The sequence below is a fragment of the Panulirus ornatus genome, chromosome 43 (assembly GCF_036320965.1).
Source record: "Panulirus ornatus isolate Po-2019 chromosome 43, ASM3632096v1, whole genome shotgun sequence".
Taxonomy (NCBI): Eukaryota; Metazoa; Arthropoda; class Malacostraca; order Decapoda; family Palinuridae; genus Panulirus; species Panulirus ornatus.
Genome location: NC_092266.1, coordinates 27,636,534 through 27,656,130, shown reverse-complemented (window position 1 = coordinate 27,656,130; position 19,597 = coordinate 27,636,534). Strand labels below are relative to the sequence as shown.

At 39.1% G+C, this 19,597-nt stretch overlaps 1 protein-coding gene and 1 long non-coding RNA gene across 18 annotated transcripts in view; one reads left to right on the top strand and one right to left on the bottom strand.

The window, feature by feature from the left end:
* The window catches only part of LOC139762434 (uncharacterized), a 117,638-nt gene that overhangs the window by 72,482 nt on the left and 25,559 nt on the right, over positions 1-19,597 (top strand). The window lies entirely within an intron of this gene.
* The window catches only part of Csp (Cysteine string protein), a 66,920-nt gene that overhangs the window by 23,180 nt on the left and 24,143 nt on the right, over positions 1-19,597 (bottom strand). For 5 of the 16 annotated variants that reach the window (XM_071687310.1, XM_071687305.1, XM_071687311.1 and 2 more), the window contains 3 exons: positions 11,932-12,038; positions 9,056-9,112; positions 2,818-2,984 (listed from right to left, as the gene is read on the bottom strand). In XM_071687310.1, coding sequence (XP_071543411.1) covers positions 2,818-2,984; positions 9,056-9,112; positions 11,932-12,038 — 331 coding nt within the window. The remainder of the gene's footprint in view (positions 1-2,817; positions 2,985-9,055; positions 9,113-11,931; positions 12,039-19,597) is intronic. The other 11 variants (XM_071687307.1, XM_071687313.1, XM_071687309.1 and 8 more) reach the window with 3 other exon arrangements.

Below are 19,597 nucleotides of genomic sequence, written 5' to 3'. Positions count from 1 at the left end.
ACTTATGACCAAGGTTAAGCTGCAGGTTGTAAGATGAAGAGTGGCTCCGGACAAAATGGTTGTTAGATACAGACACATCAGCTTCATATGCCCTCATTCAGTCCAGTGACTGCACCTGAATACCACATCACTCCAATTCACTCTATTCCATGCATACCTTTCATCACCCTCCTGCAAGTTCAGGCCCAAGGCACTCAACCCTTCCACACCCAATTCAGTCTCCCCCTTCTCTTTGTCACCCTCCACTTCTGGCATACACATCCTTTATGTCAACCCCTCCTCACTCATTCTCTGCACGTCTAAACATTTCAGCACACTCTCTTCACCTCTCTCAACCTCACTCTTCTTATTACATCTCTCTTCTACCTTTTATTACTTACTCAATCAAAGCACCTCACACCACAAGTTGTCCAAAACATTTCATTTCCAATGCATCCACCCTTCACAACAAACCCTCATTTATAGCCCATGCCTTACATCCATACAACATTGCTGGACTACTACACCTTCTAACATAACAATCTTTGCGCTTCCAAACATTGCTGGACTACTACACCTTCTAACATAACAATCTTTGCACTTCCAGATAATGACCTCTCTTTCCACACATTTTTCACTTCCCCCCACCCTATGGTTTCATCTACTGTCATGTCCACTCCCAAGTATCTAAAACCCTTTCTTTGTATGTTCATGGTGCTAACTCACTTGCATAGAAAACTGCAAACAAGTACATTATATATATATATATATATATATATATATATATATATATATATATATATATATATATATATATATTTATTTTTTTTTTTGCTTTGTCGCTGTCTCCCGCGTTTGCGAGGTAGCGCAAGGAAACAGACGAAAGAAATGGCCCAACCCACCCCCATACACATGTATATACATACTTGCACACACGCAAATATACATACCTACACAGCTTTCCATGGTTTACCCCAGACGCTTCACATGCCCTGATTCAATCCACTGACAGCACGTCAACCCCGGTATACCACATCAATCCAATTCGCTCTATTCCTTGCCCTCCTTTCACCCTCCTGCATGTTCAGGCCCCGATCACATAAAATCTTTTTCACTCCATCTTTCCACCTCCAATTTGGTCTCCCACTTCTCCTCGTTCCCTCCACCTCCGACACATATATCCTCTTGGTCAATCTTTCTTCACTCATTCTCTCCATGTGCCCAAACCATTTCAAAACACCCTCTTCTGCTCTCTCAACCACGCTCTTTTTATTTCCACACATCTCTCTTACCCTTACGTTACTTACTCGATCAAACCACCTCACACCACACATTGTCCTCAAACATCTCATTTCCAGCACATCCATCCTCCTGCACATAACTCTATCCATAGCCCATGCCTCGCAACCATACAACATTGTTGGAACCACTATTCCTTCAAACATACTCATTTTTGCTTTCCGAGATAATGCACACATTCTTCAAGGCTCCCAGAACTTTCACCCCCTCCCCCACCCTGTGATCCACTTCCGCTTCCATGGTTCCATCCGCTGCCAGATCCACTCCCAGAGGGGCAAGTATGAAGTCTGTTGGGGATGAGAGAGCTTGGGAAGTGAGTCAGTTGTTGTTCGCTGATGATACAGCGCTGGTGGCTGATTCATGTGAGAAACTGCAGAAGCTGGTGACTAAGTTTGGTAAAGTGTGTGAAAGAAGAAAGTTAAGAGTAAATGTGAATAAGAGCAAGGTTATTAGGTACAGTAGGGTTGAGGGTCAAGTCAACTGGGAGGTAAGTATGAATGGAGAAAAACTGGAGGAAGTAAAGTGTTTTAGATATCTGGGAGTGGATCTGGCAGCGGATGGAACCATGGAAGCGGAAGTGGATCATAGAGTGGGGGAGGGGGCGAAAATTCTGGGAGCCTTGAAGAATGTGTGGAAGTCGAGAACATTATCTCGGAAAGCAAAAATGGGTATGTTTGAAGGAATAGTGGTTCTAACAATGTTGTATGGTTGCGAGGCGTGGGCTATGGATAGAGTTGTGCGCAGGAGGATGGATGTGCTGGAAATGAGGTGTTTGAGGACAATGTGTGGTGTGAGGTGGTTTGATCGAGTAAGTAACGTAAGGGTAAGAGAGATGTGTGGAAATAAAAAGAGCGTGGTTGAGAGAGCAGAAGAGGGTGTTTTGAAATGGTTTGGGCACATGGAGAGAATGAGTGAGGAAAGATTGACCAAGAGGATATATGTGTCAGAGGTGGAGGGAACGAGGAGAAGTGGGAGACCAAATTGGAGGTGGAAAGATGGAGTGAAAAAGATTTTGTGTGATTGGGGCCTGAACATGCAGGAGGGTGAAAGGAGGGCAAGGAATAGAGTGAATTGGATCGATGTGGTATACCGGGGTTGACGTGCTGTCAGTGGGTTGAATCAGGGCATGTGAAGCGTCTGGGGTAAACCATGGAAAGCTGTGTAGGTATGTATATTTGAGTGTGTGGATGTATGTATATACATGTGTATGGGGGTGGGTTGTGCCATTTCTTTCATCTGTTTCCTTGCGCTACCTCGCAAACGCGGGAGACAGCGACAAAGCAAAAAAAAAAAAAAAAAAAATCATTATTATCATTATCATTATTTATAAGAAAAAATAAAAATATGAATAAGACTAAGACCAAAAAAGAAGAAAAATATGATTATGAATAATATAGATAAGATTACTAACAGGACTAAGAAAGAGAAGACTAAGAATAATAGTTATGAATAATAGTGATAAGATTACAATCATGAGAAGATAATGATAACAAACGATCATAATGATACTCATTTTAAGATTTATGATAATAGTCATACCTGGTGTATATGTCGGCTGACTGCTGGTGTTAAGGGAGGTACTTTCGTTAACTGCTGCACTCATGGCAAAGGGATTGGTAGGATTAGTGGAGGTGGGTTGTGGTGGAGGCATGGCAAACACAGGTTGGCCTGCTGTTGAACTGCTTTCACCAGGTCCACCTGATGTCCTAAGAATTAAGAAAATAATGAAAATATTACAGAAATTATACCTATCAAGAAATATTAAGAGTAACTTAGACAAACCATATATATACATAAATTAATAATACATTGTAACAACTAATATAGTTTGAAAATTTTTAATATCAACATCAAGCTACAATACAGTACTTTGATGAATATTATTGGCCTGATCTAATAAATGGCCTTCACATCCTTGAAAAGATACATGCTACTCTATCTTAAAAATCAATACAAACATATTCTCAAAAAAAAATCATTCAGTCACATGAGCTTCACTTCCTAGTACTCATAAAGCTACTGCTAATCCATAGCGCACGGAATATTCATGCATGAAGCAGTGAGTGCAGTTTCATATTAGATAAAATGCCACATTCCAAAAAGAACTTGCAAAACCTGAAGGGGAAAGAAAGAAAATATGAAGATAACTTATGAATTTTGCCAGCATACATATCATAGTACAACATCCTTTATAGCTAATAAAAAATACAGAAATATGATATAAGTCAGCCCCAGTTGTCCATGAAAGTACCTGTGTCAAAGTATGCTTTGTAAACAAAAAGTCTCATATGGCAAAATTCTCCAAAAACTCTTTTTCCAAATATACACCAATCTTCATCATATTCACAAAATACCATAAAAACTGATCTTGCCATTTGTATATCTCTTATCTCCTTAACGGTTACATTTCTTTTAATCAGCCTCAGTTACTTCATACAAGGTGAACCCCCTAAGCTAGTATTCTGTGACCTGGCACCACCCATAAGCTGACAATCAAATCAAAAAGTTTCTGAATTAATCCAGTTGGTGCTATGGACATCAATCTACTGTTATGAAACAGGGTGATATGTATGTCAATCTACAAACCTAATTTCCCACCAGTAACCAACCAATGACCACATTGGGAAGTTGTACACCTTTTTCAGGGATTTACTGTCTGTAGTGACACTATCGAGTGTCCACCGCTGTACCCCGACTGCCACTCCTTGGGAATGGCCAGTCTAGTAAACGATGTGTTCTTCCTTAGTTACTGATGCTTATCTCTTAATTCACAATGAAAAAAAATTGTTCTGAAAGATTTTATGCCTTTAATCATATACTGAAAAGGTATGAAATGTAAGTCAATGTAATCTGCATGTGCAAGGTTGGCCAATTTGGTGGATAATTTGTTTTTCTTAAACTTTATTTTTCTATTCATTGCACACCCTTTCATAAAAAAGTATGACCTTTTGGCTATTTTTGTGCAAAGAAGGAGTGGGCAAAAAAAAATCAACTGCACGTCTCCCTAATGATTAATTCCATAATACTGTAGACATGCAACAGTACATTTTGGAACAGCACCTCTGACTGAGATCCATATCACTCTCTAAGCACCCTTCCTCCTACATTTCAAATCAAAAGTTCATTGTTTCTCAGCACCTTTGTTATTTCACTGTAATACTCTCCAGAATTCATTCTCAATCATGGTATCAAAAATGCTAGCAAGGAGCCTCCTCTGTGGTGAAGATAAACAAAAACACCATTCACTGACTCCTCAGAGTTAAATTACTGCAAAAGCTGAGTAAGGGAGACTTCATAAAGTCCTTGTGTGTACTGTAAAATATTGGCTCTTCTACTGGGTATGAGAAGATGATGCTGAAAGTGAGATAGCGAGGTAACGCAAGGGAACAGACGATAGAATGGCCCAGCCCACCCACATACACATGTATATACATACACGTCCACACACACAAATATACATACCTATACATCTCAATGTACACACATATATATATATACACACAGACATATATATATATATATAAACATGTACATAATTCATAATGTCTGCCTTTATTTATTCCCATCGCCACCCCGCCACACATGGAATAACAACCCCCTCCCCCCTCATGTGTCCGAGGTAGCGCTAAGAAAAGACAACAAAGGCCACATTCGTTCACACTCCGTCCCTAGCTGTCATGTAATAATGCACCGAAACCACAGCTCCCTTTCCACATCCAGGCCCCACACAACTTTCCATGGTTTACCTCAGACGCTTCACATGCCCTGATTCAATCCACTGATAGCACGTCAACCCCGGTATACCACATCGATCCAATTCACTCTATTCCTTGCCCTCCTTTCACCCTCCTGCATGTTCCGGCCCCGATCACTCAAAATCTTTTTCACTCCATCTTTCCACCTCCAATTTGGTCTCCCACTTCTCCTCGTTCCCTCCACCTCCGACACATATATCCTCTTGGTCAATCTTTCCTCACTCATTCTCTCCATGTGCCCAAATCATTTCAAAACACCCTCTTCTGCTCTCTCAACCACGCTCTTTTTATTTCCACACATCTCTCTTACCCTTACATTACTTACTCGATCAAACCACCTCACACCACATCAAACATCAAACATCTCATTTCCAGCACATCCACCCTCCTGCGCACAACTCTATCCATAGCCCACACCTCGCAACCATATAACATTGTTGGAACCACTATTCCTTCAAACATACCCATTTTTGCTTTCTGAGATAATGTTCTCGACTTCTAAACATTCTTCAAGGCTCCCAGGATTTTCGCCTCCTCCCCCACCCTATGATTCACTTCCGCTTCCATGGTTCCATCCGCTGCCAGATCCACTCCCAGATATCTAAAACACTTTACTTCCTCCAGTTTTTCTCCATTCAAACTTACCTCCCAATTGACTTGACCCTTAACCCTACTGTACCTAATAACCTTGCTCTTATTCACATTTACTCTTAACTTTCTTCTTTCACACGCTTTACCAAACTCAGTCACCAGCTTCTGCAGTTCCTCACATGAATCAGCCACCAGCGCTGTATCATCAGTGAACAACAACTGACTCACTTCCCAAGCTCTCTCATCCACAACAGACTGCATATATATATATATATATATATATTTTTTTTTTTCATACTATTTGCCATTTCCCGTGTTAGCGAGGTAGCGTTAAGAACAGAGAACTGGGCCTTAGAGGGAATATCCTCACCTGACCCCCTTCTCTGTTCCTTCTTTTGGAAAATTAAAAAAAATATATATATATTTTTCAAACTATTCGCCGTTTCCCGCGTTAGCGAGGTAGCGTTAAGAACAGAGGACTGGGCCTTAGAGGGAATATCCCCACCTGGCCCCCTTCTCTGTTCCTTGTTCTGGAAAATAAAAAAGAGAGAGAGGGGAGGATTTCCAGCCACCCGCTCCCTCCCCTTTTAGTCGCCTTCTACGACACACAGGGAATACGTGGGAAGTACTCTTAGTCCCCTATCCCCAGGGATATATTATATACATATATACATATATATTCTGTATATATATTCTGCATCAATATATCTATTCATAAGTGCTCCAGAACCTCTTTCTTGAAAGTGTTTTGGTAATGCTCTAGGCCCCTTTTCTGGGAGCTTTAGAAACTCTAAGGGTACAGGACTTCCAGTGGTAAAGAAATGAATGACTACTTTGAAGAGTTCTTCAACAACACTATTCCCTACCAATACACAATATCAAAGCCTCACCAAAGGCGAATTTTCATTCACAGTCACTACAAGCAAGCGGGGTCTGGTAATGCCAATAACGATACATAAAAGAGTAAATATTTGAATATATAAAGGCATTCACCAGCAGTAACAACACTCCCAAGGCCAAAACGAATCACACTCTCCTGTCTATTCTCCGGGAACCAACCATTACTACAACTCTACAAATACCATTCTAATAGAGTTCATGACCTTTCATGCCCACAAAGCAACTCCCATAAAGAAGACACTGAGCACTTACTATGCAGCTTCCCTGCACTCTCTGCTCATAAGACAGACACATAACAATTTATGACCTATGGTCCTGACCGGTGGACATAACCAGCTTCCCAGGAGCTGCAGGAGCTTTATATAGACAGAAGGGACCCATGGGGCAGGAAGTGACTATTCTTGTGTGGAATTACCCTTGGATCAATATCTATGAAAGAATTCTGGTGCTGCCAGAAAGTATGGGCAATTTTCAGACAACTTTCAGTGTTTAGGTTAGCGATAATGTTATTTAGAGTTTGGACTTGTGCCTCAATTTCTACTTATGGAGAATGGTTGTGTGCAAGATGCTTTCTTTGTTTTATGAAACGCGTAATTTGAGAGGAAAAATTTGGGTTGTATTTCCTTCTGTGCATCTGTGGTATCTTTTTTTTCAGACAGATTAGTGTTATTGTGTTAAAGGTGGAGGAATCTGTGAGTAGTTTTTGACAAATGAGACAGGGTTAATCTTTTCATTTCCATTTAGGGGTTGGTGGTTAGTTACCGAGTGGTTTGGGAGGGATGATTATAGTGCTGTTGCAAAGAGGTAAGTGTTGAGCATATTACAGTGGGATTGTACTGAGACGATCTTTGTTTCATTGTGTAGATGTTGAGTGTCTGTGGTTGCTGAGTACTCTATTTTGAGAGGTTTACAGCTCTGTTATATATGCTTTAGAGAGGAGGGACAACACATGAGGCATAGTTTGAGGTTCCTGATGAACTGTCTGTCAAGGATACTAAAGGATTCTTTTTCGTTAACAAATCTAGCACCAGTGTTATGTGTTTTGCTGGCTTGGTTGTCAATGTTGATTTAGAATAAGACTGCTCAACTCAGAGATGGAAAATCACCTGTACTGAGGTTTTGAGGTTTCATTTCCATGCACTGAAGGGTGACCAATAAGCTTTTGTGTAGTTTGTGCATGTATTTCTGGTGACTGTGTTGGATGGGTGGACTAGGTGAAGTGTTATCAGGATGGGCAAGAGGTAAGGGGGCAATTCATGGACGGTTCCCCATGTGGTCCATGTGTAAAATGCAGGTGAGTAAAAGCTAATTTCTGGTAAGGTTGGCTGTTGAAAGAGGTAGGCTGGGAGTCTAGCTGGTCGATTACATAAGTTAATGATACTGAAAGGATAGAGTTAATTAATGAGTAGTTCATTTCAGAAACCTTGGGTGTGAGTGTTGCCAAAAGAGGGATGCTGGACACTGAAATTTCCACAGAAATAATGTTGGACACATTGGTCAGGTTCAGCAACTGGTGAAAATATGTGTTAGTGACTGTGGTAGGGGAGGTGTGTAGCTGTTGATAAGAATGCAGTTAGAGCTGTGAAGTATTATTCATATGGACTGTATTTCTAGGATGTCATTGTCTGTTGTACTATCATTTGCGATGTGTTATTGCAGTCTGTCTTGATCTTGGATTCTGTATATGTAGAAAGGCAGGAATGTGGCTCTGGGTGTGAATATGGTTTCTTGGATGGGGGTTATTATGTTGATTTAATCTTTTCAGAGTTTGTTGAGTAAGTATGTGAATAAGTGCATATTTTTCATATTCCATCATTTCTCAAATAGTGAGGTAGCACCAGGAGCAGATGATTTAAAGCCTCATTTCTTCACATCTGCTTTTACATATAATGCACTGAAACTTGAGCCCATCCAATCATCCAAAGCCAAGCCCCTCAGACCCTGCTGTGGTTTCCCTTGCTTTATGTGTCCTGGTACAACCAATTAGCAGCATGTCAATCCCTGTACACCAAAATGTTCCAAGGCACTTTTACCTTTCTCCTCCAAGAACTCCTTCATTGGGGTTCCCAAGCACTCTTAGTCTTGTAAATATCTGTTAATACACTCATATATATCACAATTAACAATCGTTACTTCTTTGCACTCCTTAAACTCTCTCTCTCATTCTTTAATGCAATCTACAATTTCTTGCCCACACTATTCCATCTGCTAGGTATCATAATTTTTCCAGTACTTTTCATTTAAATGTTTCATGTCCATGCTAGCAAATATACAAAATTCTTGTGTAATATGTTGGAAAACTTATCTGGTTTCTTAGAAAATAAGTGCAATATCTGCAATATATGTGCACATCTGTGCTTTTGTGTATATAATGTCACATGTGTAAAAACCTTTTGCTGTTACCTTCAGTGTATAGATACAACTTTAATGGATTAGGGCAAACTAAAAACTAAAGAAAAAAAAATGCCAATCCATAAGCAAAAAATCTATAAGCTTTTTCAATGACACTTGGCTGACTTATGTTCAACTACCTGAAGGGGTTGGTAGATGGTGCATTGCCTTTATTCTGGATGAACGTCTCCTCCTTCCTGTAAATTCAGTAACGTTGTTCTCACTTCTGACAACCCAGTAGGCAGTTTCTAGCAAATCAAACAATGCTGAGCTGGGTAACATCTTACCTTTTGTGTGCAAAACTATGTTCATGTGAACAGCGTTCAGCAGTTAATTACCTACCACTCAAGATCAAATCCCTGGTGATTCTTGATAACGAACAGTTCACTTTTCTGGCATGATATTGTAATTACTTTATAAGCTTTGATTAGACAGAAGTTAGCTGATACTCCCAAGATAAGAATAAAAATTGCAAAAATAGTCCTTTTATTAATAGTAACACAATCAGGTCAAAAGATTTATTAACAACATCTAAACCAAAAATAAAGTTTTGGAGGCTGCAAATGATACTTACCTATATAAACAATCAAGGAGAAAAATGGGATAAATCGACATCTCTGCATAATTCTATATGCACTTAGCACATTTTCTCTTATGAATAACAGTTTTCATATGGATATGAAACTTCAAACACTAAGCAGTGATGATATCCTTATCTCTTTAAAAAGGATGCATCGTTCCATCTAAAACAATTCATGAAGAATCAGAATTCATGTTTTAATACAGTACAGCACATTTACAGTACAATAAAAAAGCTACTCCCTGAGATGCCGGTTGTCTCATCCTTGTTTTCAAATGATACATCATGAAAACTAAAAATCCCTAGTATTCTACATAAAGAAATCATAATGTAGACTTGTGCATTAAAGAATTCATATTCCAATTAAAGCTAACAACAAATGACTCACTTCCCAGACATCCTCATCCCCTACAGACTGGATACTCGCCCCTTTCAAAGACCATTACACTTACCAACCTCACCATCCCTGCCATGAACAAATTAGAGGCATGGTGACACCGATCACAGACCATCTTTCATCTGGAACCAATCATTCTCCTTTCTTCCTACTCATACACATGTCTTACAATCTTGGTAAAAAGTTCTCACTGCTTCTACTAGCTTTTCTCCCAAACCATATATTTGTAAGACTTTCCACAAGGAATCTCTATCAAAACTATCATATGATTTCTCAAGATCCATAAATGCCACACAAGTCCACTCACATCCCATCCTGTATCATGTGTAATGCACATTACATCCCTGGAACAATGCCTCACCAAGAACAGAATGTCTCCATCTATGCTTAAGTTTCCCATCATACTTTTAACCCTAAACAGAAATGACTCCAGCTCACATCCTCCAGTCACTAAAGTTTCCCATCATACTTTTAACCCTAAACAGACAAGAATCCAGCTCACACCCTCCAGTCACCTTAAATAGACAGTTACTCCCACTGAATAATACACCAACTACTCGAGGGGTCACATTCAGCATCCACAACATTCACTCCCCACATCAATAACATCAACAGAAAAGCAACAAACTAAATGCCTTCAGAATACTAACTGGCATCATATTTGGACAAAAAAGAATCCATTGACATCTACATAAAAATTTGTCTACTCCACTTTAAACCAAGCCTCATTGCCTGATCTTCCAACTTCTCAAAAGCATATATAACAAAGCTACAAACCACACTAAATAGTGCACTCAGAACAATCACTGGCTGCTTTACATCAACAACCCTCAACAACTTCACAATCAAATACAGATAAATATCCTTCTATTACAGTCCAACCTCAAAATGCTCAGCACTCATTTCTAAGCAACAGCGCTAGAAAACTCCCATCCAAACCACTCCATAGATAACTACCAACCCCAACATTGAGATAAAAAGCTTCACTTCCCCCACAAGTATCTGAGGAACAAGGATTCTTGCCTCCCTCCATTATCTGAGGAACAAGGCTACCTGCCTCCCTTAAGTATCTGAGGAACAATGTTGCTTGCTTCCTCTGCCAGTATCTGAAGAACAATACTCCTTGCTTCCCGACCCAATATATGAGGATCAATTTTCCTTGCTTCCCCTACCAGTATCTAAGAAACAAGGCTCCTAGCCTCCCTCACCAGTTCCTGAAGGACAAAGTTCCTTGCTTCCCCCACTAGCACCAGAAGAATAAGGTTCCTCACCTCTCCCACTAGTACTCGAAGAACAAAGCTCCTCACCTCCCACACAAGTACCTGTGGAACACAGCTCATACCTCTCCCACCAGTAGCTGAGGATCAGTACTCCTCACTTCCCCAAACAGTATCTGAGAAACAAGGCTATCTGCCTCTCCCACAAGTACCTGAGGAACAAGGCTCCTCACCTTCCCTACCAGTATCCGAGGAACAATGCTCCCAACTCCCCCCACACTATCTGAAGAACAATGCTTCTCACCTTCCCTACCATTATCTGAGGAACAAGGCTCCTTACCTACCCCACCAGTAACTGAGGAACACAGCTCCTGGCTACAGTGATACATTTCTGCTAAAATGTATTACTATACACCAAAGGGGAAGGTGGACGACTAAAGTATCAGTGATTCTGCATCAAAAGATTCATTACACACCAGTCATATCGCACAAGACAAACTATCATTGGTAATCTTTACTTTGTTCATTACTGTATTTGTAGCTGTTTTACATACAATGTTTATTGTTTATCAAAGCAGTTTCAGAACAGTTCATGCATATTTTTAGCCTACTTCAAAATCAATATAGCTAGAATTCATAATTTGATAATTGGCGGAGGCTTCTGGTACCTAACCTACAAATCATGGCAACTCCTCTGTGTATAAATAATAAATATAAATATATATATATATATATATATATATATATATATATATATATATATATATATATATATATATATATATATTCCCCCTAAGCTCAATTTTTTTTTAACCTTTTTACCTGAAAGGATTAGTAGATGGAGGAGGCTGTGAGGTGACTGGCTGACTGGAGCCTCCAAATGCTTTTCCTCCATTTTCCAGGTCCTCATCACTTAGCTCCTCCTGTAACTACAAGAAATTAGTATCGAAGGAAAATATTTAAATACACATTTCTTAAAATAAAAATAATGCAATAAGTGATCTTGGATTAAGAACTTGCTGAAAAATCATGAGAAATTTGAAAGCTACTGAGAATAGTTTAATATATTTTCTAAGGAGGTGAGAGCTAAGCATGTGTGTATTCATCAATCCTTTTTGAGTATCAGCATACCTGTTTTTATAACAACAACTGCAGGAATCTTTATCATTCACAAAGGAGAATTTCTGAATGTATTATCAAAAATTAAGCGTAAGTGGATCATAGGGTGGGGGAGGGGGCGAAAGTTCTGGGAGCCTTGAAGAATGTGTGGAAGTCGAGAACATTATCTCGGAAAGCAAAAATGGGTATGTTTGAAGGAATAGTGGTTCCAACAATGTTGTATGGTTGCGAGGCGTGGGCTATGGATAGAGTTGTGCGCAGGAGGATGGATGTGCTGGAAATGAGATGTTTGAGGACAATGTGTGGTGTGAGGTGGTTTGATCGAGTAAGTAACGTAAGGGTAAGAGAGATGTGTGGAAATAAAAAGAGCATGGTTGAGAGAGCAGAAGAGGGTGTTTTGAAATGGTTTGGGCACATGGAGAGAATGAGTGAGGAAAGATTGACCAAGAGGATATATGTGTCGGAGGTGGAGGGAACGAGGAGAAGAGGGAGACCAAATTGGAGGTGGAAAGATGGAGTGAAAAAGATTTTGTGTGATCGGGGCCTGAACATGCAGGAGGGTGAAAGGAGGGCAAGGAATAGAGTGAATTGGAGCGATGTGGTATAACGGGGTTGACGTGCTGTCAGTGGATTGAATCAAGGCATGTGAAGCATCTGGGGTAAACCATGGAAAGCTGTGTAGGTATGTATATCTGCGTGTGTGGACGTATGTATATACATGTGTATGGGGGGGGGTTGGGCCATTTCTTTCGTCTGTTTCCTTGCGCTACCTCGCAAACGCAGGAGACAGCGACAAAGTATATAAAAAAAAAAAAAAAAAAAAAAATTATCAAAAAAATTCTATACAGTGTCAACGTAAAAAAAAAAAAAAAAAGCTGATTAAAAAGTACACTCTAAACAGATAAATCTTGGAATAAACACATTGTGTGTTAAATTTACCATATGAAGAAATCAGCTTTTTGATTGGTATTTCCCTGGTATATTTCAAGTAGCTCTACATTATTATCATGTGGGAAAACTGACCAAGAATTAGTTGGTGTGACTTCTTAGAACAAGCACAGATGTCATTTTTCTTCATGTATATAGCAAAATATGTTGCTGACAGCAACAGTCCTGGGATATACTACTTTTAAGGCTAAGAAATGTTGAAGCAATGCATGAAACCAATCTCATAACCTCCATATCAAGGAGTGCTAATTTTGCTTTCTCATTAAAACTATGCAACCAGACTCATCTCAGCATCTTCTCACTGTGTGCATCATACACCAAGCCTGTTTTTTTACCTATTTTAACATTCTTGTTCCCTCCCTTTCTCAAGTGGTTTCAATACATGCAAAATGAGGGTTATAGAGTCTCCAGAGTTCCATCCAGCTCTACTACAAACAAGTGTACGAGATCTCAAGAAGTAATGGTGCTGGCACCTCCTAAAACACCAGGCTATCATTCCATTCATTTCATCACGATTTCAGTCTTTCTACAATTCTTTCATCCGCTTAACACCATCTACTTCAAAACTCTGTTACTATCTTCCACGCTAAACGCCAAATAATATTTTCAATAATTCTTTTCACATCTTTAACTATAACCTACATCTATGATTACATTTCAATGGATTTTGTACAAACCACCTAAAACATGCTGGATGTATGCCTCAAGGACCTGGAACTTCCAAACTCTGATGTCACTGGGCTCAAAATTTATGACTCTACTATCTACTATCATTACTTTTGTTTCCACCACTGCTTTCCTAACTCTATAAAATTCAAAATATTCATCATCTAACTAAATTTCCAAAACAAGGCCATGATGTCTTTTACACCTCAAGGTAAGGCATTATCCATACATATAGACAATGGGAAGAGGAGCAGGTAAGTCAATAAATTTTCCATTCTTAATGATCTGGAGTAAATTATTAACCAAATCACTGCAAATTGTTATGACCATTCTACTAAAAATCTGTAATTGTTTTCATCTGCAATCTTTCACACTACAGTTCCACAATTTCATCCCAGCTGATTTAACTGATTACACTTGTAAAACTTTATTCACAACCCTTCCTCTTCTGAACAGCCACTCTTTAAACACCAAAAATGTCACTCAATTCTCACTTAAGGACAGTTTCTTTTTACTCCTTTGGCAGATTACTTTCTCTCCATTGGCAATGCTTCTTTATCTTCTGAGCTAATAGATTACAGCTACGGGGATGGAGGCTAATGTTCCCTCTTTTTCTGCAACTATCTATTCTTTCAGTCCACAGTTCAACAACTTTTGTTCTAAGATCATTTAGGCAAGGTACTTATAGTTTCAGGCCTGAACAATGCTTCCTTCCTATAAGTCTCATCCAGCTTTCATATCCAACATAATCATGGTAAAATATGCTATGCATGAAGGAAAGCACTCTTATATTCAAAAGGAAGTGTGATAATGTCTCTTGCTCTTCATGCCCTTGGCTAAAAGTACCCAAACTTTCCTTTCCTTTACTGATATCACTATAGCTGTTTCTCCTATTGATACAGCCACTTTCAAATTCTCTTTTTTTTCTTTGAAGTTCACCATGGACAATGCTAACATTCCTTTAACCCATGATGCACCTGTTTTTGGACGTGAACATGACATATGATCTGAGAGCATCCCTTCTCATGTCCTGAAGGATTATGCTTCATAACTAACTTCCTGCTTACCCATCCAGCTAATGTCCTATTGCCTAATGAATATGTCTTTCTCCAGCAACATCTTGAACAATATTTCAAAAGGTTTTGTAGGATATCTGCACAAATCTTTATAACATAAGAGTGAAATGTCATCAGTAAAGATCTTTAAGTAATCTATTTATGTCTTTTCTAAATATTGTAATCTTTTCTATATGCTCCTCCCCATCCAGTCTCATAATGATGGGGCTAAAGTGTCTTTCACAATGAAAACACTTGTAAAATTGATACTCAGTTCCTCACATATCCATACATCATCCCAAACTATTTTTCCCTCTAAATCTCTTTAATCTGAATAGTTGTTCTTTAGCTGAAAATCTACTTTTGATGAATCTATGGAAAAATTTTGGATTTTCACCTACCTGATTGCACATTACTCTTTTTGAAATTTCTGTTACCCCTTTCTTGTTCTGTTATACTCATTCCTTGCTCTCTTATACCTTGCACAAGTTGGCTGGCTGAAGAGTCATTACATGTATCTCAAAACCCCCTTGTTTTCTGACATCTTTGATCAAACCATTCTTCACTTTCTTAAACTTCCCTTTCTATTTGAGGCAAGAGGTATACATGTTTCCATACTTTTATTGTAAATTTCAGAGAACCTCTTGACACAATACTCTAATTCCCAACAACTGAACTCCATTTCCCAATTTATGTTGCCATACAAATTGTTAAGTTCTGTGTAGTCTCCACAATCATATCTCCTCCTAAAGTACTGTTTCATCTCTGTTACTTTAAATTCCTGGTTTACCATATAATCAAACTTAAGTATGGGAAACAGAAGAAGGAGTCACGCGGGGAGTGCTCATCCTCCTCGAAGGCTCAGACTGGGGTGTCTAAATGTGTGTGGATGTAACCAAGATGTGAAAAAAGGAGAGATAGGTAGTATGTTTGAGGAAAGGAACCTGGATGTTTTGGCTCTGAGTGAAACGAAGCTCAAGGGTAAAGGGGAAGAGTGGAGGGAACGAGGAGAAGTGGGAGACCAAATTGGAGGTGGAAAGATGGAGTGAAAAAGATTTTGTGTGATCGGGGCCTGAACATGCAGGAGGGTGAAAGGAGGGCAAGGAATAGAGTGAATTGGAGCGATGTGGTATACCGGGGTTGACGTGCTGTCAGTGGATTGAATCAGGGCATGTGAAGCGTCTGGGGTAAACCATGGAAAGCTGTGTAGGTATGTATATTTGCATCTGTGGACGTATGTATATACACGTGTATGGGGGTGGGTTGGGCCATTTTTTTCATCTGTTTCCTTGCGCTACCTCGCAAACGCGGGAGACAGAGGCAAAAAAAAAAAAAAAAAAGTATTACATGATCACTTTTTCCATGTGGTGCATCGTATATGATATTTTCGATATCCATGCTAGTATATGTGAAGATAAGAGCTACTAATGAGAGTGAATCAGTGTGTGTATGTGTGTGTATGTGTGTAATTACCTTTTTATACTATACAGAAAGGGAGCTTTACACTAATGGGGCCCCATCTTTTAAACATTCTCAACCCTTTAAATATATGTGTGCTGTCTGCACTATCATCTGTCATTCTATCCCATTCTTCCATCACTCATAATAAATAAGGATTTCGCATCTCTTGCATCCTTTTTGACAAGTTTCTTTATTCATTTTAAGTTATGTCCTCTGGTTGTCCTATTCCTACATCTCTCAAAGAACTGTTCACTGTCCATGTCCTTGATCTCTTTCAAAAACTTATAGGTTGCGATCACTTCACCCCTTATTCTTATCTCTTCCTGGGTGGGTATATTTAAAGCCTCCAACCTTTCCCTAAAACTAAGTTCACTAAATTCTGAAACTACTTTTGACTCCTTTCTCTGGACTGGTCTGTAAGCTCTTTGTGCCTCTTAGAAGTGTTGACCAAACCTAAGAAGTATATTATAGTTTTAGCCTTATGCAGGATTGAATAGCTTGCTAAATATTTCCTTATCCATGCACTTGAAAGCCATTCTGATATTTGCCAGAGGGCAATTTGTCTCCCTAACTAAACTCCAAACATGGGACTCTGGCAACAATTAGTAACAGTGTCAACTCCCAAGTTCTTCTCACACACAGAGTCCCAAAGCTTATCTTCTACAACACAGTAATCATATTAAGGCTGTCTTTTGCTTTGTACAAGTCTCATTACTTTAATCTGCTCGGATTGAATTTTACCAAAAGTGTTTCACACCAATTTTGGAATCTGTTTTGGTCCCCTTGTAACAGATGCAGTCCTCCTTGTTTGTCACGTCCATCATGATCTTTATATCATCTGCAAACATAGTGAAGGAAGAGTCCATACCTTCATTAACTCATTTATATAGATCACTATGAATAATGGTCCCAAAACTGAACCATGTGGCACTCCACTGGTCACCTACACCCATCTGGAAAAGGCTCCACAAATATGCATCCTACATGTGTGTGTGTGTGTGTGTGTGCGCGCGTCTGTGTGTGTGTCTGTGTGTGTGCGTGCGTGCGTGCATGCGTGTGTGTGTGTCTGTGTGTGTGCATCTGTGCGTGTGCGTAATTACCTATTTGTACTGTATTGGAAGGGAGTTTTACAGCAATGGGACCCCCATCTCTTGAACATTCTCTACAATAAATCTTCTGAACTTGTCATTCAGTTCCTCACATATCATTACATCATCCTCAACAATTCTTCCCTGTGAATCCTTTAGGCTGATTAGCTGCTCCTTACCTGACATATGACTCATGAATTTTTGGAAAAGTTTGGATTTGCTCTTACCTTGTCAACAATACTCTTTTCAAAATTCCTTTGATCCTCCATTCTTATTGTAGAGTACTCATTCCTTGTTTCCTTATGTACAGCAAATGGTGGCAGACTGAAGTGCCATCTACATCTCTGCCACTACACATCTCATAGCTCCTATGATTTCCGACATCTCTTATCAAACTATTCTTTCCTTTCTCATACCATTCCATTTGCATCTCAGATAAAAGATCCCGTGCTCTTACTCCTTCATCGCAAACTTTACAGAATCTCTGACCCCATAACCCTGGTTCCTTGCTCCTGAACTCCTTTTCCCAATCTATGCTACCATAGAAATTTTTAAGGTTTGTGTAGTTTCCATTATCATATCTCCTCTTTTTTGTCTTAATCCACCTATACTCCTTCAATATTATCATTTACCCCAGAGTCAAACATGAGCATTACATGATTACTTTTTCCAGCATGGTATATCTTATATAATATTCTTGACAGTCATGCAAGCATGTGTGAAGATAAGATGTGGTAGTGATGGTGTATCAGTCCCTTTCACCCTATTGTGCTCAATGACATGTTGGTATAGTAAACTTCCCAGTATACACTAAAATTCTGTCTGCATGACTCCCTATCAACATGAAAATCAAAATTTCTTTATAATCAAAATCCCCCATTACCATCTAAAAGAAAAGAGTGTCTTATTGTTTTAAGTTCCATCCTGATTATTCCTTCATTGTTACCACTGCATATTTTCTATGGATCACTGCAAGTTCTGGAGGATTTTTTAATAACACCACTACAATTACTCTTCCCATTATGTACTGCCTGAACGAACCATCTTCCATTAATTCTAAAATATGAAGGCTATCTCTTAATAAGAGGGCAAATCTCCCCTTTCTTTGCTTTCTCTTTCTTCCCTTACAATCAGGTACTCTTATGGGCAGAACAGGTGACATCGTATTCCTTTAGTAAGCTTTATTTCCACAACTCCAACAACATAAGGTGCACTTTCTCTTACACAATCCTTGAATTCCAGCTCCTCACCTAAACTATAGCTATTAATCCATCAACACTTAAATATGTAAATTTCAATCTGATATTACCTTCTCCTAACACTCCTGCCCCTCTACAATGCTGGTGGGGGTATTCTATTATCTTGCCTCATTTCGAATATATAGTTTTTGTCTTCTGACCATAATCTTTTGTTTCTTTCTCTCTTCTTTTATAACATCTGATGAGGACTCCACTGAAATCCATCATTTAAGTTTCATAGCTTTCCAAAGTACCTCCTGACTAGATGACTTCAAGTCAAACAAAGCCATAACTAGTAATGCCCTTTTGTCTTATTACCACCAATTCTTTTTTCTTTTATCACCAATACTACATCTGGCACTTCTAAAGCCTTCAGTAATCTTTTAGTACACATTTCTTCTTTCTTTCCCCTGTCTTCCTTATTAGGTGTCTAAACTTCTTTCACACAAAAATTCACCTAAGATTTATTTCTATCAACCTCCTGGTTTAACAATCTATCTAATTTTGGTGCCACCAGCTTTTCAGCTAGATTCTTCAGTGACAAATTGTCAACCTATGTGAATTTGACTTTCTCTAATATCTCTCTTTTAGCTAAAAAGCATGAATAGTGTGTGCCTTGCTCTTTTCTAAACCCTTCATCAACTAAGCCATGGACTTATTCAAATGCTCCATCTACTGAATATATTATTCTTTCAAGAGTTTTGCTTAATTTTCTGTGAACCTCTATTTGTATGACCCCATGTCTATTTTCCTCAACGTCACTTTTCATGCTCTGTCTGCTTACCAGCTGCCAAAATTTCTCCTTCTCCACCTCCTTGCACACTATTGTCAGGAGATTCTCTGTGGTCTAGTCTTTCCTCTACCAAAACAGGTGCCAAAACTTCTTCCCGGAAGAAAATTCTCTGTGCATGTG